The sequence below is a fragment of the Asterias amurensis genome, chromosome 9, assembly GCF_032118995.1.
Source record: "Asterias amurensis chromosome 9, ASM3211899v1".
Taxonomy (NCBI): Eukaryota; Metazoa; Echinodermata; class Asteroidea; order Forcipulatida; family Asteriidae; genus Asterias; species Asterias amurensis.
Window position 1 is genome coordinate 3,503,056 of NC_092656.1, and position 27,739 is coordinate 3,530,794.

General features: G+C 38.8%; 2 protein-coding genes across 4 annotated transcripts in view; both read left to right on the forward strand.

Annotated features, from left to right (window-relative positions):
* Position 1: 1 nt before the first annotated feature.
* Positions 2-13,753, forward strand: LOC139941348 (uncharacterized). 2 transcript variants are annotated; one of them, XR_011786598.1, is made up of 14 exons: positions 2-78; positions 1,110-1,282; positions 1,707-1,884; positions 2,293-2,407; positions 3,936-4,148; positions 4,869-5,061; positions 5,483-5,645; positions 6,503-6,738; positions 7,120-7,256; positions 8,677-8,874; positions 9,400-10,086; positions 10,560-10,718; positions 11,280-12,513; positions 12,545-13,753. XR_011786598.1 is itself a non-coding variant. In XM_071937795.1 (13 exons), the coding sequence occupies exons 2-13, from the start codon at positions 1,141-1,143 to the stop codon at positions 11,349-11,351; spliced, it is 2,493 nt and encodes an 830-aa protein (XP_071793896.1). In that variant the 5' UTR covers positions 2-78; positions 1,110-1,140; the 3' UTR covers positions 11,352-13,753. The 2 variants fall into 2 exon arrangements, 1 of the variants encoding a protein (XP_071793896.1); XM_071937795.1 differs by having other exon boundaries at positions 11,280-13,753.
* Positions 13,754-16,630: 2,877 nt separating this feature from the next.
* The window catches only part of LOC139941448 (uncharacterized), a 96,206-nt gene continuing 85,097 nt past the window's right edge, over positions 16,631-27,739 (forward strand). The window contains exons 1-2 of one of the 2 annotated variants that reach the window (XM_071937946.1): positions 16,631-16,996; positions 23,230-23,631. In XM_071937946.1, coding sequence (XP_071794047.1) covers positions 23,326-23,631 — 306 coding nt within the window. In that variant the 5' untranslated portion in view covers positions 16,631-16,996; positions 23,230-23,325. Of the gene's footprint in view, positions 16,997-23,229; positions 23,632-26,330; positions 26,425-27,739 lie in introns of those variants that run through there. The other variant, XM_071937949.1, reaches the window with a different exon arrangement.

Here is a 27,739-nt window from a genome sequence, read left to right on the forward strand (position 1 = left end):
TATTAGAAGAAGTTGATCGTGTGGTGGACCCTGGATGGCCTCACCGAAAACCATCAATTTTGAGCACAACGAATAATCGTGAGTACAATTTTACGCCTGCTGTTTTATCTTAGATATATCACGAAACCAGTGGGAAGTTTTTAAGGTATTTCAGGGTTTTTTTCTTCACTTTTTAGGGCATTTTAGTGGCTGGGTGATCAGAAAATCATAGTCAATCAACACTAGCGTAATACGATCGACTAGTCTTGGTTCAAGACTCGATCTCAGGAATGATTTTAATGTGTTTAATAATACGGATAACTTTCCGTATGGCGCCACCACTTTTTCACTCATTTTTACAAAAAGGGATATGTCAATCAGGTAAATTAGATACTATATTATTTTATTTCGAATGAAAAAGTGGTGGCGCCATACGGAAACTTTTCCAATAATACCTCCCCATGATCCAAAACAACACAATAAGATGGAGGGAGTGCTCTCTAACCATGAGTGCGTTTTGGCGATCCACAACCAGAAACATTGGTTATCGGTTGAGTTGAGTGTTTTCGTGTGTTCGATTGAGTGCGGTGAAGATGCTGTTCAGACCATGTTCAGACCAACCGGTAAACTGACTTGTTGTGGAGTCAGTCAGTTGGGCTTTGCCTTTTGGTTGGGGTCGCCAAAACGACTCCAGACCATACACTGCTGACAATGCAGCGCTTGCCACTGAATGAGGTGCATGCTGGTCTAGCTGGCTATCAAGTTTGATCACTACACTAGCTAGACCATGGACTAGTTGCGATAACGTAACCCTCCTGTCGACGGCTACGCCGTCGGCAGGAGGGTTACGTTATCGCAACTATAGCTAGACCAGCAGGCACCTCGTTTCACTTCACACCTCATACGTGTCCGTACCAAGTATTTGAGAAAAGGTCTCTTGCGCAAGCGCAAATTGTTGAATGAGGTGCATGCTGGTCTAGCTAGTGATCAAAGTATATCACTAGCTAGACCAGCATGCACCTTAAAACTTACTGTTCGGTCGTGTGGTGTAAGGAAATCTCTCTTTAAAAGAATAATAATAAAAAAAATAGTAAATGCTTGATGTTGTTTCTATTTTTCCCTTGCACCAGTTTTGTTTAACAAGCTCTTCAATCTTCCACGATGACTGAGTTTGTCGTCAAAGACACTATTGTGATCAACACACAATCTTGCGGTGAATGCTATATTGATCTGTGCCTTGGAGATATCACCCGATTGGACAAAAAAGACAAAGTTGATGTCATCTGTGTTTCAGTCTTTGGATGTAAGTATCAGTTACAAATCCACGTAAAAGCAACCCACGCGCATCAAACAGATTCTTCACAAAGTTTTTGAAAAAAATACTTAAAACCTGGAATTTTCAATTGTCAAAGTGTCTATAATTGTATTTTTTAACGTTTTTTTAACAAAAAGGCATTTATGAATGGGAATAAAAGAGTAGTGACTCGTTCTTAAACGTCCGCTAAAAACCTTGCAGGACCGTTGCCATGCGATAAAGGCTCTCGCCTTCGGCTCGGGCCTTTTTCACACGGCAACGACCCTGCCTTCGGCTCGGGCCTTTTTCACACGGCAACGACCCTGCCTTCGGCTCGGGCCTTTATCACACGGCAACGACCCTGCCTGTTTTAAACGGCCGTCAAAGAACTCGTCGCTACCCTTTTATTCCCTTATTTTTGTTCACACTTCAGGTAGCTATCAACCGACTCCCCACACATTGATTGGTTCACTTCATACCAACCTAGGCTTGAGTATCAAACAGCTCTCTGAGAACAAGGCTGAGGATCTCCGCCATGCTTACATGTGCTGGATATCGCAGCCCCTCCCTGATCATCTGCCGTACAGGAAGCTGTTGTGCTTTGAGAACAGGTTTGTCTTGGATAGGGTTTGGGTTGCAGGGTCGGGATAGAGACTGTCCTAACTGAGATATTGTGTCTCTGTTTTTACCAAAAATCTGGGTTTTTTTTACCCAGATTTTTGGATAATACCCATGCCTACTTCCTTATGGACTGTGAAAAGGGTTACCCTGTTTCAGCCCCAGGAGAAGGTAGCACTGGGTCCCTGGTTGCAGTTGCTTTGGATCAATAGACCAAATTAGTTAATTGTATATGTAGCCCTGGCCTTGAAGTGGCTACCGGTGTTAGGCGATTTCTCATGAAAATAAAATAAAATGTTTTAACGTTTCCCGAAATCATCACGGCGATCAACACTGTGTAAAAACTTGCTAAAACCACTTCCATACTGAAAATGTTAATGATTTTTTCTTCTACTTACTAGTGGCAGACGAGTACGTCCTCATGAAATGGTGGGAAATGTATTCCGATGTCTGGTACCTGTACTCAAAAATGAGCCAGGGACAGTCATTTCTCCATTACTCAATACAGGAGCACAGGTAAGGACAGTTTCCGTATAACTCTGGTCGTGTCTGAATTGGCGGCTACGGCTATGGCTACGACTGGATCGCCGCGTCATTATGCATGGAAGTATAGGACGCCCTTAGCAACATCCCTAGCAACGGCCGCAGCCGTAGCCACCAATTCGGACATGGCCTCAGGTGGCTACAGTTGGATTTCCATATCACCATGCGTTGAGGTATAGGACATCCCTAGAAACACCCTTAGCAAAAGCCGCAGTCATAGCTGTAGCTGCCCATTCGGTTAATGGGGAAGGTTGTTCGTGAGAGCACGGCCCATTGGCTGCATCAGCTACATTTAAAGATGGACATTTGCTAGAGTCTAGCAACACCCATACATGTATTTTTTACCGCATGAGCTCACCCTCGGTATCACTTCCGGGGGGTATACGCAATAGACCCTTCCCATGAAATATGTAAATTGCACACAGCGCGTGCGCACTAACATTTTGTTTGGCAAAATGAGGTAAAATTGCGCTGTTTTGTACATGGCTAATGGCTGCGTGACGCAGACGCGATTGCGCGTCTGCTTAGTGCACAACTCTATGGCGTTTGCCAACCAATAAGGTCTGTATGCATGCGTAAATGTAATTAGCATATTTCATGGGACGGGTCCATTCGTCCTGCACAGTTTCAATCGGCGTTCTGTCACATTTGTTGCAGCGTAGTTTTAAGTTGCTTTATAGGTGGGTTGTAACGGCTTCTTTTAAAAGTCTTATTGTCCGTGATGGATATGATGTCTGTGGTGGTAATGTGTTCCAGTCTATAATAACTGTTTTTGATGTGATGAATAGGGTAGATGGCCTTAGCTTTCGATCCGAACCGGACCTTCTTCAGAGGCATAAAACAAGTACAAACAAATACATAAATTTATAGAAAAAAGAGAGGGGAAAGGGATTAAGGGAAGGATCCAGAAAGAAGCAGGAAAATAACAGCCAATCAAAGTTTCTATTTCAGAAACAATATTGGTGGCTATGAACCAATAGGAGTGAAGTGGCGAGGACAAAGGATGTTTAGTATGAAAGGATGGGTTACTGGACCATAAAAGTGGTAAATGTATTGTTTGACAACAATGCAGGGAAACATGAAAGGGTAGGATTAGAGAGCAAGTTGCATCATGATGCAACTAACAAGGGTCAATTAATAAGAATAGCAAGATCAAAGGTATGATGATTTTAAAAATAGGTAACTGTTTTTGATATGAATGAGTATACCTCTGGAAGTGATACAAAAGTTTTTGAGAGCGCCTGCCTCAAATTCAAGTCCTGCCTCTTAGTTTGCCTCTGTGTTCCTGATTTGATTGGAAGCATTTTGCGCACCAGCACCTTGTAAACTATGACATGGTGCTTTGTAAAGGAATAGGTCTTATAATTCAAACGTAGTCCCACATACCTCGCAGGAAGTACTGTATGTTACAGGTCCAGGAGCGTCACTGGGTGACGAATATACAGGCTATATAAGAAGCCACTATTATTTACTATTAATTATTTATTTGAACTCTCCTTAGGGCTTGGATGAGGCCAGAATGCTTGGCGGTATAGTGGATGCTGCTGTGAAGTGGATGAAGGCTGGACTGCCACTCAAACGGCTGAAGATTGTGCTTTATGCCTCCGTCGTCAAAGGCAAAGTGATTTCCATTAAGATGAGGGACCCTGATGGTATTCTGAAGACTTTTGAAAACCTAAAGAAGAGATACAACAAGTTGGAGCTGATCCCAATGGTGAGCTTGGATCTTGTTTGTTTATTCAATAAGTCAATCATTCAATCGATTAATTATTTTCAAATCAAATAATAAATTATCCAATTACTTAATCAACCAATCAATCAATCAATCAATTACTTAATCCATCAGTCAATCATTTGGCTCTAGTAGAGTGCCATCACTACACTAACGATCACCATTTTCCACTTACTGTGCAAGCACCAAATGTCCGAGCTAGCTGTGGAACCGAAGAATGCCTAGGAACGTGGAGTATGCATGGGCGCAAGCATGGAATTCCCTGCTTCCAATAGTGCTCGCGGTTAAAAGAACCATAAAATTTGGCCAAGAACATGTAGAGTGAACAAATCAAGACAACCTCACCTAACAGTATTTCAACCTCCTGACGATGACTAGAGCAAGCTAGTCGAAACGTTGAGACCAATTTGAGAACTGACTCCGCGGTATTACAGTTAATCACAATCCTAGCCTATTTTCTATACCATCCACCCGGGTAATAGTTAAAAAAGCAGGACAGTTCTTTTCAGAACTGAGAAGTCTCCCGAACATCTACTCCGCGGTAGTAGAATAAAGCAAGACAGTTCTCTAAGAACAAACTCTACCTGGCAAGTAGATACACACATGGTGTTACCGCAAACCAGATATATATTGATACCTCACCATGCAATGCCTCAAATCCTATAAATCAAGACAACCTCAATGTTTTTGGTTTTTGCCAAGGTGGTTCCTCTGGAGTACGACATCTACTTATCTCATAGCCCTGAGGATGCTGAGACAGCGTCCCTAGTCGAGGCCAAGTTTAGAAGCTTCAAGCCGAACATCCGGATCTACAAATGCACCCAGGTCCTGGATGAGTCATCTTGGCAAGAGGATATGTTTAAAATCATGTCACGATGCGCCAGGGTGGTACCAAGTAAGGCTTGTTTTCTTAAATTACCAATGCAGCAGAGGGATCAATCACCTTAAAGCGTTTTGATACCTTTTGTAGATCAAGTTTTTGGCAATAACATAAATCCCTACTCACTGTGAATGAAGATGTATGTAATGAAATTTACCGGGTGAAGTTTCAGCTTCATTAGTCGTCAAGTTTTTTATTTAAAAAAAGTGAAAATCACAAAGCAATGTTTTCAGGTCGTCCATGCTAAAATAGTTATTGCCTCACTGAGACAAAATTTATTTATGTGAAATTGTTTTACTATTATCTCAAAAAGTACAGCACCTCACCAAGTAATATTTTAAAGGAAGCTTTCTACCATCCTTATCATTATAAATAGGAACCAGTCATGTAGGCTTTGATTTTCTTTGAGACGTGGATCATTTGTTTTATTTGACAGTCCTGAGCCCTGCATTTCTTGAGAACAGCGACTGTATAGATTTGTTCAACTTGGCACTGTGTGTGAACAGACGAGCCCAGCGTGATCTCTTAGCACCCATCTACATAGAGGAAGTCAAGGACATGCCTACGTACATGGGACTAGTGCAGTATATTAACTGTAGGTAAGCAAGCAAGAATGACAAAATGTTTTGCTGTTTTGGGGCTTTTCAGTGAGCTGAAATATCATGATGGAACACCAGAGGGCAGTGTTCCAAAAATAAACTGATTTGCCCATGAAGCGCTACCGGTGTGAATTTACTGCAGTTATCAATTACATTCTATTGGTTGAGTTGTAGTGCAGCATCGCAGATTACATTATTTTTGGTCAGCAACAGGTTTGTCCCTGCCCACAGATTTAGAACTAGCATGTGAACAAATATAAGTAGCCAGTTTGTCAAAGGACTGTTGGCAAAAGTAGCCGGCGGCAAGAGACCCAGTTGCCGGTGAAATCGCCAGCAGTGAGCACATCCGGACAACACTGTCAGTTACCACATAAGAACAATTTGCATCAAGACTACTCCTGTGGGCGAGTTGGTGACTCCCTAAGGGCTTGTTGTTGTTATTGTTGTTGTTGTTGTTGTTGTTGTTGTTGTTGGGGTTTTTTCAGTCCTTTGACAGTGACAAGACCACACTATTTGAAAACTGGAGGGAAAAAAAATTGCCTCTTACTGAATGCAAGCATGTAATTTCATCCTTGAGAGGGCATGGCCATTTTCATTTTGCAATGGGCACTTCCATTGTAAAATCTTACAGTCTATGGGGTGCTTTTGAAGGGGCATCAAGGCCAAGACCAGGGGCAAGGGAGGCCATTGCCTTCCTTGGCTTCTGTGTAATTCCAGGCCTGTGAATGATAAGACTCGTTGTTTGGTGCATCACTATTAAAAGAAAATGGGTACCAACTACCATACTACCTGTTAAAAATGTTATAATTTCTAACAGAAAAAAACAACATATTTTTTCTTTCTGCAAATACTTACAGCCCAAAAGATGAAAAAAAGATCAGTGACGGCTGCCAGCACCTAGTGCAATCTCTGGAGCATGCTAGCATGAAAGTCCATACGGAGATGGTGATGGCCGATACCTCTCCTATTCACTATGATGTCTTTGTATCGTACTCTCATCGGGATTCCAGGCTAGCAAACCCTATTGTGGAGAAGCTTCAGAAGCTTAACCCAAAACTCAGGATTTTTTTCGATGTTCAAGAACTCAAGGCTGGTAAACAAAAATTATGTGTATTTGTTTGACCCAAAACCAAAAATTCTCAATAAATCGCAAACTTTTACTTATTTACCCAGTCCGCATTGATAAGATGTCTTCAATCCGTTCGTAAACCATACACTCCCAGTTATTTTAACCAAAAATTTGACCATTCCAGAATGGCAGATTTTCTTGTTTGATTTAAAAACACAAATTATCTTCAGTAGTTTGTTCTGTATCATTTGAAACCATAAAAATCGCCCAAATTTGTTTTACCCCAAATCTGAAAATGTTAACATGACCAGCATGGTGGGGTTTTTTTCTTTCCCAAAACAAACTCAAATTTTCTCAACAAAAAATTCAGAAAATTCAGTACTATTTAATGTTGAACCGTTACAGGCACTGCTTGGCAGCGGATGTTATACCATGCTATAGATGGCTGCCGCTCCTTTGTGGCCCTAGTGTCAAACAGTTACATGAAGTCAGCTATGTGTATCGAGGAATTCAACTTGGCACTGGCAAAGCACTGCTCAACTGTGAGTTCGTTATTGTTACTTGTTTTGATGATACCTGTGAGTGGCGGCTATCCACTGTTGGATAATAATAATAATAATAATAGTAGTAATAATAATAATAATAATAAGAAAAAGAAGAAGACTGCTGGGTGTTCAATAATAAATAATCAGAAATATACAGTTTTCTCAGAAATCTTTTGGGTTGTAAATTTGAGATTTGTCAGTTGTTTTTCTACACAGTTTATACACTATAACGTCACAGAGTAATCAGTATGAATAGAAAAACTAGTAATCTCAAAGACAAGCCTCGAATAAATTGATCCATTAGGCTCCGCCCATGGCGCACGTGTGAGCAAGAACACGTGAGCCTCTCAAATGCCAGAAGTCTGTCGCACGCGCCAATTATACGCGCACACATGTTGGACTTTATGGTGTCGGATTTTGGTTGGGCAATGGGTTGTGATTGGTCAATATGCAATGGAGCAGAGCTTAATGGATCGGTCTATTAACCCACAGCACCCACAGCAATTGCTGTGGTGGCCTTTGCTTTTGCTGTGGTGCCCTTTGCAAAGTTCCAATACACGTTTACATTTTATTTTTTTTCTTATCAGAGGAAAATTGCCATGCCCCATCAAAAGCGAAGTTCAGGGCCTGCTAAGATACTGATTGGAATGAATTGTCAATATGTGCCTCAGGATGTTCAGAATTTGATCAGTCTCAACTTCGTTAGTTAGGTAATCAAAGCAGCAATATTTAGTAATAACCACTTCCCTTGTTGCTGTACCAAACTTTTTCAAAACTGAACTATGATGAAAATCTTTGGAATGTCTATTTTTGGTTACAGTCAGTTGACAAAATAGGGACACCACCGACATTTGAACTTCATAGCTCAATTGGTAGAGCACAGGCTTGTTAATCCAGAGGTTTCTGGTTCAAATCCCGCTAAGGTCAATTTGCTTTTCATCCTGAACAGGTTTGCAATCTCCGTCACATCCCAGTGTGTATTGAGCCTCTTGTGGATCCACTGCCTAAATAGCTCATCTGGTAGAGCGTCGTCTTGTTAATCCGAAGGTTGCTGGTTCCAATCTTGCTTTAGTCAGTTTTGTGTTTCATCCTGAACAGGTTTGCAATCTCCGCCACATCCCAGTGTGCATTGAGCCTCTTGTGGATCCACTACCAGAGTTCACACTGAATAGCTCATCTGGTAGAGCATCGGCATGTTAACCCAGAGGTTAATGATTCAAATCCCTCTTTAGTCAATTTTGTCTTTCATCCTATACAGGTTTGCAATCTCCGTCACACCCCAGTGTGCATTGAGCCTCTTGTGGATCCACTGCCAGACGTCACACTAAATAGCTCATCTGGTAGAGCACCGGCATGTAAATTCAGAGGTTAATGGTTCAAATCCCTCTTTAGTCATTTTCTCTTTCATCCTAAACAGGTTTGCAATCTCCGTCACATCCCAGTGTGTATTGAGCCACTTGTGGATCCACTGCCAGAGTTTACACAGATCAAGATGATCAACGCCACTCCAGGGGTGTACGACCGGGCTGTGGAGATCATCTGCTCCTCCTTGGTGAGCTGGATCGGCGGTGGAACTATCAATCTTCAAATGGAGACAATCTTAAGTAAGAAGAAAGTAAGTAAAACTAAAAAAATATGCAGTTCTTACAAAGTGCTTTATTTACTCCCGATGATGGGCGTCCCAAAGCACTCAGTAATTTTTTCTTAAAGTTTTGTGGAGCTATGTTTTTTAAATATGAGACCTATTCCTTACATAGCACCATGTAATGCAGCCAATCAAGCCAGAAACACCTTTTTCGGTAAGTATGTACACTGGGTTCTTTCACATGTATTACACAACACACAGGAACTTTAGCTTTACATCTTATCCGAAGGACGAAGCAATAATTGCCAGATGTCTTGCTTTAGGACTCAAACCCACACCCCGCTGATCGAGACACCATTTATTGCATAAATACAGGCATTATATTTTTCCTCCTTTAGTCTGATATCCCATTTATTAATTCCTTGAACAAATCTAATAAGAGTCTTTTAAAGCCTACACCAATGTATGTAGTTCAGCCGCTGTACTCAATAAAATTTTCCTACTTTTTTGACTTCATGAATTAATACAGAAATTTAACATGCATTCGTTTCATAGAGTGTTGTCGTCGATGCTTCAGATTATGCAGTCGAGTGCCGACGACTGAAGTTCATCCAAAAATGTGGCGACCCGGAAGATATCCTTAGAAAAGACGACCACAAAATTGTAGTACCCCCATCCATCAAGGGTTTGTTCCGCGCCGAGGCTGTCACAAAGCCACCTTCAGCTGATGCGCCGTGTGACATTGCTTTCAGCTACGCACCGGAAGACAAGAAGTATGTTATGTTCATGTCGAAGGTGCTTCAACTCGCCAGCCCGGGGCTCGTGATCAAAGCCAGTGCAGACACAGAAACTGAACGTCTCGCGTTGATGGAGTCGGCACGGAAGGTGGTCGTCTTCCTCTCCGCGTACTACATGGAGTCGGTAGAGCAGATCGAGGAGCTACACACTGTTCTACTCCGCCAGAGGTACCAGAGTCACACCCCTGTCCTCTTCCCGATCATCATCCATAATCTGCCGCAGCTCCCGACCTACTTCCATCTGATTCCTTGTGACTTCAATCTGTGCGACCCGATCTGGATCAACCTTTATGCCAAGTATCGGGTGAACATTCCTTGGGAGTATGAAGACGTTCTTCGCAAGATGTCCAAATCTTCCAAGGAGAGATGCATAGAAACGTCATCCTCGATCGGTATCATTACAGCAATACACAGTCTGCTGGAACAACTTAAATATGAAAGGCAGGTGGAAAACTTTTCTTTTGAATATATTCACATTTTTTTATGCAGGGTTTGTCTGTTGACCTTTTTAGTTTAGTTTAGTGACTGGCCAGCAGGACCAGTTTACTTACCATTTCACAGCTCAGTCAGCTTTTTCACTAGTCCATAATTTATATTAAATAGAGATACTTTTTTATTTTGAACTTGTCAGATGGACCACTTTGAGTGTAATTTGACTGGTCCAAAGGCCTTTTCATACACAATATCAACATTTACCCGCAAATGTATCCATTTATACCCCTTGGTGAAGAGAAGCATTCATAGTAAAACACGCTGCTTAAGGACACGTCACACAAGTGCCATGACCTGGATTGAAACCCACACTAAGATGACTTAACCACCAGAACTTGAAGTCGATGCTCTAAACTACTTGGCCATGTTCTGAGTGGTTTCTTACAAGTAAATGCTTCCTTTTATTTATTACTTTTCAACAGCGAGACTCCTAAACCCCCAAGGCTACGGGATCAACCGATGCTCTTGAACGTGATGCTGCTTCGTTCAGAGCTGACCAGACTCAATAAGGAAGTCAATTTACCCGAGAATGAGGTTGACACCAAGGAGGGACAACAAGACAGCATTCACTGTTCAGATGAGAATGTAAGACTGTTTGTTCTTGTTCTAAAGACATAATAAGGAACAAAACACTGTTTTCTATAGTAGCATTTTTAATAATAACAAGACACTGGACACCTTTGGTAATTGTCAAAGATCATTCTTCTCACTTGGTTTATCTCAACATATGCACACACAAAAACTGTGAAAATTTGAACTCAATTGGTCGTCGAAGTTGCCAGATAACAATTGAAGAAAAAACACCCTTGTCACATTAAGTTGTGTGCTTTCAGATGCTTGATTTCTGAAACTAAATTAGTGTAAAATTACTTCAGAGGAGCTGTTTCTCACTATGTTTTCTACTACCAACAGCTCTCCATTGCTCATTACCAAGTAAGCTTTTATGCTAACAATTATTTTGAGTGATTACCAATAGTGTCCAGTGTCTTTAATAACAATGTGGCAAAACAGCTTATCTCTATACCTGCTTTTCTTAATATATCATTTTTGGGATCAGGCTGTTTTCTCATGAACGGGCAGAGAGCTGTCTCCGATGTACCTTTGTTAACTGTATTCTGATCTATGGTCCTTTGATTTCTTCTGCAGTACTTACTAAACATCGTCAAGGAATCACCAAAAGGAACAAAAGCCCCATTGGCAAATGCTGCTGAGTTATAGCGCCACACTCTGGATGTTTATAGCTACAGTGAGAACTCTATCCAGACCCTGTAGACTTGTCAAGCAGCTTCGTAGTCTGTTAAGAGTTGGCAGGAACGTCCAGTACCACACTCCGAGGCTTGTAAATTATGCCAGATACCAGCCTGACCTGATGGTCGGATCCTGAAAAATGTACCTTTGACTTAGCATTCATTTCACAAGGAGATTTGCAGTCAAGTCGCACAGTACAGTTCTACACATAGGCCGTCTTCTGACCAAACACTGATGTATTACTTTTGAACTTTTTTATTAAAGGTCACAGTAAATACTTGATATTTGTCACTTATTTTTAGACTTTTATATGAACAGTTACATTTTATATTACATTCTTTTATTTTAAATGTACATGAAATTTGTTCTTCAGTGCCAGTAGTTTGTGCAATTAGTATAATAGATGTTAAATCAATGTTTGTATTAGAGAGATGTTGGCTGTTGCTAGCTTGGTGCTTATATCCCCTTTTGGGAGTTTGCCGAGTTCCCTTGATGGGAAGATCATCTAAACAAACAAACAACCAAAAAAAACGAAACAAAAATGAGTGTTTCATTTTATTAGTGGTCATTATTTAATGGTAACTAGTTTTCTTTGTATATCCCGAGAGTACCTCGTCACTTAAGGTTGTTGTACTTGTAGACGAAATCAAATCGAGGACTTTTAAAGCCCTTGGACCCTTTCGGTACAGAAAAAAGAATAAAAGTTCACAGATTTACAAATAGTTTACAGAAGGTAATGGTGAAAGACTTCTCTTGAAATATTAGTCCATGAAATGCTTTACTTTTTGAGAAAACGGTAAAACAATATAAATTCTCGTTAGCGAGAATTACGGATTTATTTTAAACACACGTCATGACACGGCGAAGTGCGCGGAAACAAGAGTGGGTTTTCCCAATATTTTCTCCCGACTCCGATGACCGATTGAGCCTAAATTTTCACAGGTTTGTTGTTTTATATATAAGTTGTGATACACGAAGTGTGGGACTTGGACAATACTGTTTACCGAAAGTGTATAATGGCTTTAAAAAGCAAAACGAACAATGTCCACGATTTCTTTAACAAAGTAAAACAATTGGGTCCACGTTTGTAAAGACAAAGACTTGAATATAGAAGGGCCCATGATTGGAGTGTGTGCGGGTGATGTTTTTAAAAAACATCAGAGCTGCAACTCTCCCTGATTCTGTAGAATGTTTCCTAAATGAGCTCTAATAAAAGCATCACTTTATTTTAGTGAAGGATTTAACCGCTTTAAGAAGCCACTATTATAGTTCTGCATACTTAGTTTTAAAGAAGTATTAAGAATTCATTTGTATATTTTTGTATTCAAGTAATTTTTGAATTCCTGAAGAAGTTGTATCTCTGGAAATGTAACTTATTTTACAGAATTCATTTGTATATTTTTGTATTCAAGTAATTTTTGAATTCCTGAAGAAGTTGTATCTCTGGAAATGTAACTTATTTTACAAACTCTATTTTAAATGTACATGAAATTGAATTTCACAAACTCTTTTATCATGTGTTACAATTTAAGCACCTAACACACCAGATGGCAGACTGTACTTTAGTGGCAGAAAGGAAGAAAAAGAAATTAAACTTTAATTTCAATATGAAGAACTGGAAAATCATAATAAATGAGTAATATAATATTTACTTTAAAGGCAGTGGACACTCTTGGTAATTTCTCAAAATAATTATTAGCATAAAACCTTACTTGGCAACGAGTAATGGGGGGCTGTTGATCGTATAAAACATTGTGAGAAATGGCTCCCTCTGCAGTAACGTTTTCGTAAAAGGAGTAATTTTCCACGAATTTGATTGCGAGACCTCAGAATTAGAATTTGATCAAGCATCTGAAAGCACACAACTTTGTGTTTCACGGGTGTTTTTTCCTTTCATAGTTATCTTGCAACTCTGACAACCAATCTAGCTCAAATTTTTACAGGTTATTTATACACCAAGTGAGAAGACTGGTCTTTGACAATTACCAATAGTGTCCAGTGTCTTTAAGTGTTTGAATCAAAGGAAAGTGAATGAAACGCACATCTTTTAAAAAGTTTCTTATTTTTTATATCTAGCATGCAACTTTTATATTTGAATTCCTGAAGAAGTTTCATCTCAGGATAAATAATTATTACAAACCTTTACCAAACTCTTTCACCATGTGTTACAATTGTGTATGTGAAACTCCAAATAGTAGACTGTACTCTAATAGAAAAGAAGAATTTTAGGTTAAATTGTTTTATGAAGAACTACAAAATCGTTATAAAAGAGTAATATAATAAAATATTGACTTTTAGTGTTTTAATCTGAAGAAAATTAAAGTAATTTACATCTATTCTTTTAAACGGTTTCTTATTTTTGAATCTAAATACCTGCATGCAACTTTTGTATTACAAAAGAAGAAATAAAAAATATATATCTGAAATAGAAATATAAGTAAGAGTGTTATATGTGTCATGTTTTATATCACTGAAGTCCTACTGCAATAATGCATACTTACTAAACAATACATTTGATTGGCAGAGATGACAAAAATAGTCGCAAATATTTATTTATTGTGGGATCAATCATAACATTTTCATGTATTTAAAGCCATTATACACTATCGGTACAGACAAAAAGTTCACAGATTTACAAATAGTTTACAGGGTTTACAGAAGGTAATGGTGAAAGACTTATCTTTAAATATTATTCCATAAAATGCTTTGTTTTTTGAGAAATCAAAACAACATCAATTCTCGATAGCGAGAATTACGGATTTATTATAACACATGTCATGACACGGCGAAACGTGGGGAAACAAGGGTGGGTTTTCCCGTTATTTTCTCCCGACTCCGATGACCGATTGAGCCTAAATTTTCACAGGTTTGTTATTTTATATATAAGTTGTGGTACACGAAGTGTGGGCCTTGGACAACACTGTTTACCAAAAGTGTCCAATGGCTTTAAAAATAGCAAATAATGTGCGTGTAAGGAGAAAATTATGAAAAAACTAGACTGAAAGACTAGGGCGCTGTGATTTTTTTATCAGAATTTTGACATCTTCGGTTGTACTAGTGCCCCAAGAAAAGTTTCTACTTCACAACACAATCAGCCTTTGCTATGAATTTCATTTCACTAAATTAGTTTGGCTCGGTGGTTTTCCTTCACTGCTTTTTTTACGAGGTGGACACTGGTTCGAATCCCATTTCAGACCAGGGGCCAATTTCATAGAGCTGCTTAAGCAACCAAAATAGCTCGCTTATTTTACACATGTTACTGGCAAAATATTCATGCAATACACATCACTTGTGAGTTGTATTTAGCTGTCACTTGGCATACCAAGTGATCGGAGTCTTGGCCGGTAATCTGATTTTACTAAGCAAGGATTTTGTTTGCTTAAGCAAAATTTTGTGCTTAATATTGGGCCCCGGGGAATAATATTCCTCTTCCAATTTTCTCAAAGTCATTTAATCCAAACAAGAATGGGGTCAATTGACAATGCATCGAAAGTTGTGATGAATAAATATCTGGGTGGAACAGAAGAAAGAGATAAACAAAATCCAACTGATTTTAGTCTAAAATTTTGCAAGCATCTTCATTAAAAAAATACTCTCAAGACAAGGAAATAATTATTTGAAACCCCGCCCCCAAATCATTTAGCTCAGAATGAGTGTCACTTCAACAGAAATATTAGTCTGGACACAAAATCTCTGAAAAACCTTAACTTACTTTCAACTATTCATGACAATTGGGTGGCATGTTGATTCTAGTTTTGAATATATCTTTAAAAAAAAAACACGCTTATTTTAGGGGGAAAATGTCTGAATAATCTACTTTCCCCTAAAAACTTTGGGATAACTTTTTGTACGGCGCAACCACTTTTTTACAAAAAGGGATATCTCATTGAGGTAAAATTAATTACCTACTTTATTATTTCATATCTAATGAAAAATTGGTGGCGCCATACGGAAACCTTTCCAAAACTTTAATATATTACTCACTAAAAACATATTTTTTTCAAATAGAGAGACGAGAAAGGTGTTTATAAAAATATAAAAAAAATGAATACGCCGCAGATACGAGTCCCGACAAATAAACCAAACTGCGCCACCTGTTGTTTATAATTGGTATAGGGAGCCAACTTTATGACAATAAAGATTAGTTTATTACAAAATAGGGTTCAATGTACATTGAGGGGGCACTGTACACATTTCTCTTGTCCTCTATGCTGTACAATAATGCCTAAAGGGGAAAATAATAGTTTTAAAAACAAATTACAGTTATAATAGATTAAATTTGCATCGGGGATAAAGAATATTATTATTTTTTTTTTTACCCATACATCGATGTGTGTCAGCACTGTATACTCAGTACTTTCCAGAGTCCTGTGAAAAAATATCACAGGCATGTTACTCGGGTGGGATTCGAACCCACGACCCTTGCAATTCTAGAGCAGTGTCTTACCAACTAGACTCGGGAAAGTACTGAGTATACAGTGCTAACACACATCGATGTATGGGTAAAAAAACAAAATTAACATCTATTATATCGTTGCGGTACCCGCTGCCAAAACATAGGATTCGAACTGCCTCTAGCTGCCGGGCAACCTCGGTAGTCTAGTTGGTAAGACACTGCTCTAGAATTGCAAGGGTCGTGGGTTCGAATCCCACCCGAGTAACATGCCCGTGATATTTTTTTCACAGGACTCGGGAAAGTACTGAGTATACAGTGCTAACACACATCGATGTGGGTAAAAAATCACAATCAATATAAATTACAGTTAGTCAAGTCACTTAGGTCTTTTAGAAAATTATCTACATAGATTGAAGGCAAAATCAGGTGACACAGAATAAAAAATCCACCATGTTTTTACCCCTCTTTGAAAAAATCAAATATTCCATTTTCCCAAAATGTCATGATTCTGCTTTCTGCTTACCGAATGCAAGCAACAAATGTGCGCTTACGGAAGCAGGGAATTCCGCTTACGTCAAACGTATTTCACGCGTAAGCAGTACAATTTTTCTTGTGCGCGGCGTTGCGCAAAGCGGTAAGCTCATTATTCGGCGGTAAGCAGAGTATTGAAATTGGGACCAGTCTAATCGAAGTCGTGTAACCTGTTAATACACCAAGTTAATACAGGAATCCAGACTGATATCGCTGATAGGAAAAAAAATGGTCAAGCTCCTCTTTTCTCGTCTGCTATCGCACAATGCTATGAATTGTACATAAATAAGTACCAGACTACTGTTTACTATGTGCAGGGATGATGGAAATCGTTTGCCACCTCTTCATTCTTTCATTTATTTACCGATTTCACGTGGTTCTCCAACAATATGTTCATGGATTTCAACCCAAATGCTAAATACACAATTCAGACACATTGAAATGCTTGTGATGCCCATTCTTTTGAACGATTCTTGCTTGTTTTTGTAGCTAGATTATTTCCCATTCGTCGTTTTACCGCCAAGCAGCAGTTCCACGCGCACAACACAGTCATTTCACAGCAGTACACAACCGACCCTTCAGAATTCACATAGACTTGATAAACTGTTGTTTTTTTTAAGTGGAAGAGAAAGCAGCTAGCTGAGCACATCTTCAGTTCACAAGCTAAGTTCTTTGAGACATCTTAAAGGTAGGTAATATACTAATATATTCAGATTCCCTGGTTTTGTAAAGTCTTGCATGGAAAGTTGTGTTTGACTTAGAATTTTGTTTGGATTAAGATTATTATTATTTTTTTTTATTAATATAATTGCCAATTTGCTATCCGATTCCAATTCTATCTTTTATGGAAAACATTTTGATTAAGCCATAATCTTTGAGAATGAGACGTCCTTACTCTTTAGACTACTTTAGAGCTAAAGACACAGGAAGGCACATTTATTATTTTAAAAATATGATCCGACTTTGATTATTTGTTTTGGTCCAAACGTTATTATTATTATTGTTTTTCAAATCCTCCCTGAATCATTAGTTATAATCTTTGTTTAATCTTGTAGGATAACTTTCCGTATGGCGCCACCACTTTTTCACTCATTTTTTCAAAAAGGGATATATCAATCAGGTAAATTAGATACTATATTATTTTATTTCGAATGAAAAAGTGGTGGCGCCATACGGAAACTTTTCCATCTTGTACTATAAGTTAGGAAAAGTTTCCGTATGGCGCCACCACTTTTTCATTCGAAATAAAATAATATAGTATCTAATTTACCTGATTGATATATCCCTTTTTGTAAAAATGAGTGAAAAAGTGGTGGCGCCATACGGAAACTAATCCATAAGTTATACTATAACTAAGTAACTATGTAGCTTATAAACAAATTTGTATGACCAACATGTTTTCTTCACTTATCCATATCAGGTGTTAAATTATTAAATGAATTTCAAAGTAGTTTTTATTCAAAATTCAAATGTTAAGCCACAGATTTATATATAATCTCTGTGCCGTTTTCAGGTCTGGAATTACACAGAGGCCACGAAGAGGCCACGGAAAGGCCACGGCCTCTGTTACCCTGGTCTTGGCCTTGGTGCCCCTTCAAAAGTGCCCCGCTTGCTTTTCTGCTACCAGAATATAAGAAAGGCATATAAAAAACAATTTTGTGAAAATGCAAATTTCTAATTCTCTGCTTTTCTGCCACCTGAAAAGCAGATTTTACTCTGGCGGCCATAAGTGGTCATCTCCTTTTCTCCTTTCAGATCCTGGAGAATCAAATTTTATTCAGGTGGCCAAAAAGTGGCCTATTACTTTTTTGCCTAGGCCATTTGCCCGTGATTCGTGAAGGACTTGCCGCCCAAGCAAGTACCACAAGGGAAACTGACTGTTCCCCAGCACAAACACAAACACAGTTTGGCGCTCGTGCATTGTGCACGTTTTATGGTTCACGTTTACAGGTTGTCCTTTGAAAGCAAAAAAACAAATAGCCACTTTTTGGCCGCCTATGTGTAAAATTTGATTTTCTGGGATCTAAAAAGGAGAAATAGAGATGGCCACTCTTCGGCCGTCATAGTAAAATCTGCATTTTTTCGCAAGTTGTCATACACACAGTCAATTCAGTTGAAATGCTCCAGCTGTTAGTTTTATAGCTGTAAATTATACAGGCCCAAATCAAAATAAAATATGAATATAAACACTAAAAATGTTGGCGAAAAACCTATGCAAAGATGATGACAGTTTGCTGTATGCTTTCAAAATGGTAGGCCATGTATTCTGGTAATAACTTGTTCATGCTACGAGCGGTCACTAGTGACCAGTTTAGATCCTTTCTGAAAAATAGTTGTTACTCAATCAAATATAAAACAAAAACAAAGATTGCACGTCCAACCGGTTTCAGAATGGGAAAGAGGACTCTGCAGGGCACATTTGTGATGTTTTTTTTTTAGGGGGTTGCCATTTTTTGTAAAAGAAATGCATACAAATAAATGATCAACGTAATAACTAAAATGAATGGTGCATGACAAGGTAAATTTGTTGTGTTCCAGTGTACATCCAAGCCCTCACAAGTAAAAAAAACACACAAAAAACCTACTAATTTGTATTCATGTATAGTAGTATCTGGCAGGAAAATGACAATACTCTAATTGGGTTCTTTTAAAAAAAAGTTCCATAATTTCTACGTACTTATTACCAATTTTTTTTGTAAAACATTCAATGAAAATAGAATGCACAGATAAATTGTCTTAAGTTGTCTTAGTTGTTTTTAAAAATTATTCCAGCCAGGCACAAATGCAAATTTTCTCTCAGACAGACATGCATGTAGGTTGGCTACAATTACGCCGTAGCATGTGACCTAAATGGCTCTTTTGTAAGCCCCCATCCTCATAGGACACTGTTTTTCCCCCTCATCTTGCTATAAAATTATCAAGAAAATTAACAAAAACCTGTTGAATTGGTGCAGATAAAATACAAAGATGGTATCATGTATCATTTTTACGGGAGACCGTTCCATTCCATTATGCGGGGCAGGGAGTGATTTGGTCCAGTATTTTTGCATAGCAAAACAATTAGTGTGAACTTATTTTGTGCACACAAAATGCCAATATTGATGCTTTTGGTGTAGCATTTTGCTCTGCTATACAAGGAAAATCGTTTGCTGCGAAGAACTGCAGGCCTGCATGCTTCATTTTTTAAAGCCATTATACACTTTCGGTAAACAGTATTGTCCAAGTCCCACACTTCGTGTATCACAACTTATATATAAAATAACAATACTTTGGAAATTTAGGCTCAATCGGACATCGGAGTCGGGAGAAAATAACGGGAAAACCCACTCCTGTTTTCGCGCGCTTCGCCGTGTCATGACATGTGTTTATAACAAATCCGTAATTCTCGCTAACGAGAATTTATATTGTTTTACCGTTTTCTCAAAAAGTAAAGCATTTCATGGACTAATATTTCAAGAGAAGTCTTTCACCATTACCTTCTGTAAACCCTGTAAATTATTTGTAAATCTGTGAACTTTTTGTTTTTTTCCTGTACCGAAAGGGTCCAATGGCTTTAAAGGGAAAGGGGACAAATGCATTTTTTCTTTGGTAAAGGGCACCCTATGTACAAGGAACATTTTTAATTTCTACTGGAGCATTGCTAGGGGCACCAAGGCAATGACCAGGGGACATGGAGGCAATCGCCTTCGTTGCCTCCGTGAAGTATCTGGCCTGGAACTGGTTGTTAGACCTTTTTCATGATGCCTCCATCTTGGGCATGTTCCTCATGTCAAATAACAATAAAGTATGCTAATAATCATTTAGCAAATGGGAACCAGACTGTTTTGTTCTTCCAGCCTCGGTTTAGTTACATTGATATCAATGAGACAAAAATTCAAGATGGCTGCACCGTGATAATTGTGCATTATTCCAACTATGGATGAAAATCTTTGCTTCATGGTGTAGCATTTTGCTCTGCTGTACAAGGGAAACCGTCCACTGCGGAGGAAAAATCTACAGTCTACAGTCAACTAGTTGTGGTGTGCATTACTCCATTCATGTATGAATCTCCTTCCTCCATGCTCCAGCCTAGTAGGTTACAATTTATGTATTACCCAGGGCTAGGTTTTAATTAAAGCTCCACCTGACGGGTTTGAACACAACCATTGTGACAGTGCCGGTATTAAATGAACCCTGGATATCGCCATCGATGTGTTCAACTGGTGACATTCTCTTGGTAGTTAATATAATGTGTACTGTGCACATTGCATGCTGCTGATACATGTATGAGCATACATTCTCTATGTACATGTACTTGAAAAATGCAACTAGATGTAATTAATGCATTGTAGGATTCATTCAAACTGCAGTTTTTTGTATACAATGTATTTGGATGTACAATTCATGGATAATTTACGTGCTCATTCTTGATGTTTTACATTCAGATGTTTGGTTGGTTGTTTGTTTGTTTGTTTACTTGTTGTGGTGTTTGTTTGCTTATTGCTTTGTTTTGATTTGACGTGTGCTTTTCTTGCAATGTCCAATTTCCCTTTATGTACTGTGCTCAATTTCATAGAGCTGCTTTCAAAACCAAAAATATTGCTTGACACATCTCTGCCAAGCAGAAATGATCAGGATACCAGTCACAAATTGTACATCAGGTCAGTTTGGCTGGTAACCTTATTCTGGTAAGCATAATTTGTTTGTGCTTAGCAGCTTTTTGTGCTTTTAAAAGCAGCTCTATGAAATTGGGCCCAGTAGAGGAAGTTGTGTGCAGATCCGTGACTGTCATATATATAACCGTACTAATGTTGTGCACTGCAAAATTTCCATAGACGTCAGATTGTCTTGATAATTCTCAGCAACTGGGGAGATTTGCCCATGAATGTTTTTCACAGCTCAGGAAAGTCTTTATCCCTGATGTAAAAAATAACATCTATTAAATTGTTGCGATACCCGCTGCTAATACATAGGATTCGAACTGCCTCTAGCTACTGGGCTAGCTCAGTGGTCTAGTGGTAAGACATCTGCTCTAGCAATGCAAAGGTCGTCGGTTCAAATCCCAGCCGAGTGATTTGCCAGTTGTTTTTTTCCACAGAACTACAGAGCTTAATATACATTGGTGTACTGTTTGGGTAAAAACAAATTATTACTCTGTTCTTGCCAATAAAAACAAATTCCAGCCTTGGAGAACATTATAACGAGGGACATAATAACTCTCATCTTAGAGGTATGCAGTGTGTTTTGATTGAATCTAATTGCATACATCTAGAGGTCGTGTCTTGCATTATGTGTCAACTGATGGAATTCCCAGACACCATTGAACTGCATGTACGCTGATGGAACACGCTCTGCTCAATGTCTGTGCTGTTTCGCACGGATATGATTGTGGAATCCAACATGCTCGTGTCATCTCTAATTTATTAGATCATCTCAACAGGCTTAGCTTACCGCCACTACTCCTTCCAATTTTTGATGGTCAAAGATCATTTTCTTACGCTGCTCCTTTTTTTTCAAACAATCTTCCTGGCGCATATTCGCCAGGCTAGTTCTTTACACTGTTTTAAGGCTCTGTTAAAAAGTGATTTGTTTGAAGTTGCTTACATGTATTTGTAATCTGCTTACTTGTATTATTTGTAATCTGCTTACTTGTATTAAAAGTGTCTTCCACTCGTTGTATATTTTATTGTTCTCTGCGCTTTACAATGTCTTAATAAATTAGTATTAACACTATTATTAGGCCCCTAGATGATGTTTACCTGTAGGTACATTGTACAACAATTTATGCATCTAACATGATGCAATGGGTGCGTTCGATTAGCTTCCCTGGGTCTACCCCGCGGTGCTCACTCGGGTGAGCCCCTGACAAGAGCTAAACGAACGATCACTCACCGCTCTCGTAGTGAGGTCATGCACCTGGGGCCAGCCCCAAAGTGACCCACTCCACAAGCAGGGCACTGGGGGCTGACCGGGGTGAGCCCCTGTCATGACGTCAAAGCTATTCGACGCACCAGGGGGCAGACTGGGGGTCGACCCAGGGAAGCTAAACACATGCACCCAGTATATAGTTGCGCAAAAACATTTAGGAATTGCTGCTTATGGTTTGTGTGGACATGTCTCGGGCAGGGATGTCATTTCTCCTTTTTAAACTAAATTCTTTTCTTTTGCCCTGCAATAAAAGGAAATTACATTTTTTTGTACCCCCCCCCCCAGATCTAATTCTAAGAAAAATGGAGATACAACCATGTATAAATAACGTCCCAGATGGCAGAGTAGGGCTTTGAAATCAAAAGATAAATGTTAATATTGGGCTTCATGCTCGCAAGTTTTTGAGCTCGCATGCTTTCGCGCTTTGCGCTCGAGAGTTTTTTTTTTTTTTTTTTCAACAGTCTATTACATACACCCCTGCTCATGTCAGGTCTTTTTGGGGGTGTGTTACATTGTATGGCTTTTTGTATTTTAAAATACATTCCCTCAATATTTCAGTTCAATGCCAATGGGAGACTTTCCAACGCTAGGTGGCAGCAGACTTACCGGGTAAATTTTCATTGTTTACGTAGTTCTGAACATGCGCATAATTCTGGGAATAATGGATTTACCCGGTAAGTCTGCTGCCACCTATCATCCCAGAAAGTCTCCTATTGAAACCCAGAAAGTCTCCTATTGAAACAGCCAATAGGGCTCACGTAGCCCCTTGAGGTTGCAGCCAGTGATGGCAGGGCGTTGTAAATCATGAATGTACTCATGTTAAGTTTTTTTCGCTAGTGCTGTGCGATCGTGCACAGGTGGTCACCAAAATGATTGTTGTCTATCTACAGAAATAACCGAGAATTGGTGATAAGGCATCATTCATTCCCTGTGGTACCTAGATTAAAAGTTTACTTGGAGTGACAAAGGACATTTTTTTCATTATTTATCTGTATCTTACTTCAATTTTGACAGCTGATGTTACCTCTTTATGAGTGAACTTGGGGTCAGAGTCGAGGTGTGACGTCTGCGAAAGTTTCAGAGAGTACCAAAAAGCCCCAATGCACGGATATGGAAGACACGCACTTACGACAGAAAGCCATGGATGAGAGGAAGGAGATCAAGCAAAGCAGTCAATACAACGCAACGGATACCGGTGAGTCGGATGCAGGGAACCTGACTGAGAGCAACGCTGAAGGACAATCGCTTGGCGGCGACGTCACTACCGTGGAGAGTTCAGTTGAGTTTCACGTCCTCGCTACAAACTACTCTAAGGGACAGTTAAAAATGAGGATTAAAAGTAATAAGAGGGGAAATGGCCAGCAGAAGTGTGACCCGACGTCATCTAATGCTACAACCAAGCCAAGTGTTCAACAGGTATGTATGTATGTTAGATTTGGTTTATTTTAATGGTCACTCGCTTACAAACAGATGTGAGGAATTTCAAACTTTTATCTCAATTCAGACTTTTTGATAATAATAATAATACCAACATTTATAGAGCGCTAAAAAGTTTCTAAGCGCTATAACCAGATTGATAGAACAGATTGGTTTTAAGTAGAGATTTAAAAGTGTCCAATGAAGGAGCTGCTTGAATGTGGGTGGGTAGCGCGTTCCAAAAATGTGTTGGAGCTATGACTGAAAAGGCACGATTGCCATAGCGTGTCATGGTACGGGGTCCCGGGGAAAGCTGGAAATGAGTGATTGAAGAAGAGTGAAGGCTCTAAATTCTGCCTGGTAAAAAAACAATGACTGTATTTTTCTTCAAAATAAATAAGTCATGCTCTTTGATCTACTTCTCTAGTGCTGAGGATGCTGTTCGCAAAGTGCTCCTTGGAATCTAAAATTGTCTTTGTTTTCTACTCAATTATCCTACTCATGTCAACTTAATACCCAAGTAAGCTTGGGCGATATCGACTTATTTTATTCACGATATATCGCTGACAATATATTGCGATATTCGATATAATCGCGATTAATGCAATTGGACATCACCTGTCTTTAAACTCCCAGTGAAAGTTGTAGAAGAGACAGTCATAGCAAAGAGGGGTGTTCTAATGACCTGTTCTTCTGGTTTTACTCCAAACCTATGGGGTGCAAGATGTCTCAGCTAGGAAATACATCGCGATATATCACGATATAATCGCGATATATCGATATTTCGATTAAATCCAAATCGATCCGATATCGAAATCGTTTCCAAATTAGTATCGCGATATTCGATAATATCGTGGTATCGCCCAAGCTTATACCTAAGTTCATAGCAAAATACTAGTACTCATACGTGTACTCATACTCATACTCGTACTCGTACACCCTACTCCTACGTACTCATAACATAAGTACCCATACTATTACTCAATATACCTGTATGCATGGCAAACTATTTGTACTCATTCATAATCAAACTTATAATCATAGACCTTTTCGCAAATACTGGGGCGCGCGCGTAAAGCTTGGAATTAGGTGCATTGTGGTCTAGCTGATTACAAATTTGATTCATATATATCCCACAATGCACCTCATTCAACAGTCTGCGCTTGCGCATTGGTATTTGCGATAAGGTCTATGCTCATGTAGCAAACTAGTACCCTCTTAAAGTAGTACGCGTACATGTACATGTACTCCTACTCGTACTCATGGCAAAGTACCGGTTTTAGTTGACACTCATAGGCACACTCGTACTCTTGGCAAAGTACTCGTACAGCCATATTGTTGCAAATAATGAAATATAATATTTAAAAACAATACTGAAGAAAATCATTTTGCTATACTTGATAGTATGGTGTGGTCAGTGTAATTGAAGTAACTGTAGAACCAGCCAATTACTATAGTTACACACACTCTCAGTTGACCCCAATTGACAAATTAATTCCCGCCTCCCCAGGTCAGATTTTGTCTTTTGTTCTTCGCCTTAGGTTTGTTTACAGTTTATAAGATTACCCAAGAGTCGTGTCTGGGCCCAATTTCATACAGTGCTTAATGGCTGATTTTGTGGTTACTGTAGGAGTTTCCTCTCCATAGGGCTGTTAACTGCATACATGTTCAAGCACACAAAAAGGCACGCTAACCTCCACTGGTTACTGCACAAAAATTATTACCATCAGGATGCAAATCCACGGTGAATGCGCAAGGTGGCTGCCGTATTCTCTTGCTTAATACCTGTGAATTATGTCTACACATTAGCAAATTTTTCTGCTACAGTGAGCACACAAATTTGCTTTCCGCTAAGCAGCGCAATTTGGGCCATGGTGTATAATGTACAGATGTGTAGTTTTAATGTTAATGTTCAGCAGCTCTGGGCTTTAGTTCCAGTTCATTTTGAATAGATTGATATTTACATTTTGTTTTATTTTTTTATGATGAGCAGTTAACTCACTGACTTGTGTACTGTACTTTTGTTTTAAATCTTTGATTAAAAAAAATAAAATAAAAAAATCATTAATATTTGAAAAATCATTAATTTTTGTTATTTTACTTTACAGTCTATAATTTGATAAAACAACAGCAAGTTTTAGTTGCCTGTCCTTGATTGCTTTCCGTCGTGCAAAACACAATACATCCATCATCATAAAAATAAAATGTAGCACAATAATTTATAATTAAGGAATTTGAAATTGAAAAAAAAAACATGAATTTACAACAAATGTTTAAATAAAATTTGAAAATTTAATCAAACAGCTCGGTCAAGTACAGCTCTCATAAGGAGTAGAAAGAAAATAAATCAAGCTATCTCAAAGCAGACTGACATGAAGCTGTTATAATTTCATAAATGTTTGAAAAGGTTTGTGCATGCATGTCTGTAAAACAGCATTATTACACACATCTGTTCCCAGTCAGAAAAAAATAAAAGGTTCCCTACTACATGTATGTAGAGATAGTCCCTGCGCTGCATACACAGCTGCAAGAGCAAAATGTCAGTATTTAATATATTCCTAGGTCACGGGGTCATGCTATACATGGGAGCAATGTAGAGGGAGGTATGGAATATCATATTACAGAGTGTACTATTATGTTAGTCTGACAGCGGCAGAAGTAAATTACAAGGGATCAGCGTGAGACTTGCAGCATTTAGACTTTACACAACTCGTAGTAAATGGCGGAAGTTTCATCGGTCTAGTACATTCCTAATTTAACTGATCTCGGGTGTATTCCCTGCCATGCCTGCAGGTAAGAATGTAGGAAAATAAACATTTGGTAGGAAATATTTGTGTAATGACTAACTGTTAAACGTCGCCTTTGGAGGTTAAATCCTTTTCCCCAGCACAGTATTGAATGGATTTCATCACGGTTTTAAATTGCTTGATTTTAAATTAATGGAGACTTGTGGCTTATATTGCATGCTGGTACTATGTGTTAGAGTTTCATGTTGCCATTGTTTAAAAAATGTGCAGTCACTGCAAATTCATTTGATGCGAGAAAAGTAGGATTTGAAACTTTGCATGGTGGAAAAAAGATGTAGAAGAGTTTGCAGTAACACCGTGTAATGACTATTCTCTAAAATGAATTGGGGTGGTTCTGAAAAGTTTTAACTCGACGTTTCGATCAGTATGCTCCGATCGTCTTCTCCAGAAGACGATCAGAGCATACTGATTTGAGACAATTATACTATAATCTTTAAGATATTGTAGGATACAGATGCTCAAATGGGTCCATAGAAGTATTTTAAAAGCAGAAAATATTTCTTAAAGGCAGTGGACACTACTGGTAATTACTCAAAATAATTATTAGCATAAAACCTTACTTGGTAGCGAGTAATTGGGAGAGGTTGTTGGCATAAAACATTGTGAGAAACAGCTCTCTCTGAAGTGGAGTAGTTTTCGAGAAAGAAGTAATTTTCCATGCATTTGATTTCAAGACCTCAAGTTTAGAATTTGAGGTCTGGAAATCAACCATCTAAATGCACACAACTTCGTGTGACAAGGGTGTTTTTTCTTTCATAGTTATCTCGCCACTCCGATGACCAATCGAGCTCAAATTTTCACAGGTTTGTTATTTTATGCATATGTTGAGGTACACCAAGTGAGAAGACTGGTCTTTGACAATAACCAATAGTGTCCACTGGCTTTAACATCTGCTCAGCAAAATCAAGGCAGATACCAGTCACAGATGGTACAAAGATGACATAATGTTTTGGCTGGTAACCTTAGATTGGTTAGCATAGTATTGTTGTGCTAAGCTACATGTACAAACTGTACATAGTGTGATTGATCAGCTGTATGAAATCAAGTCCAGGATAGCAGAGAACATAGACTCCTAACTATTCCATGCCAGGAGTCTGGAGACCTCCTTTTCTTGAAGAATCAAAATCATTCTTTGGAAAATGTGATTTCTTTCGACAATAACGACAATAACAATTGAATGCCATGAAGGATCATTGGAAACCTGATGACAAGGCATTCTATACAGTACTGCCATCTTTATTTTTGCTTGGATATTTTAGACGAGTGCAAGCAGCTTTCTGAAATGTTTCTCAAAATGCTTT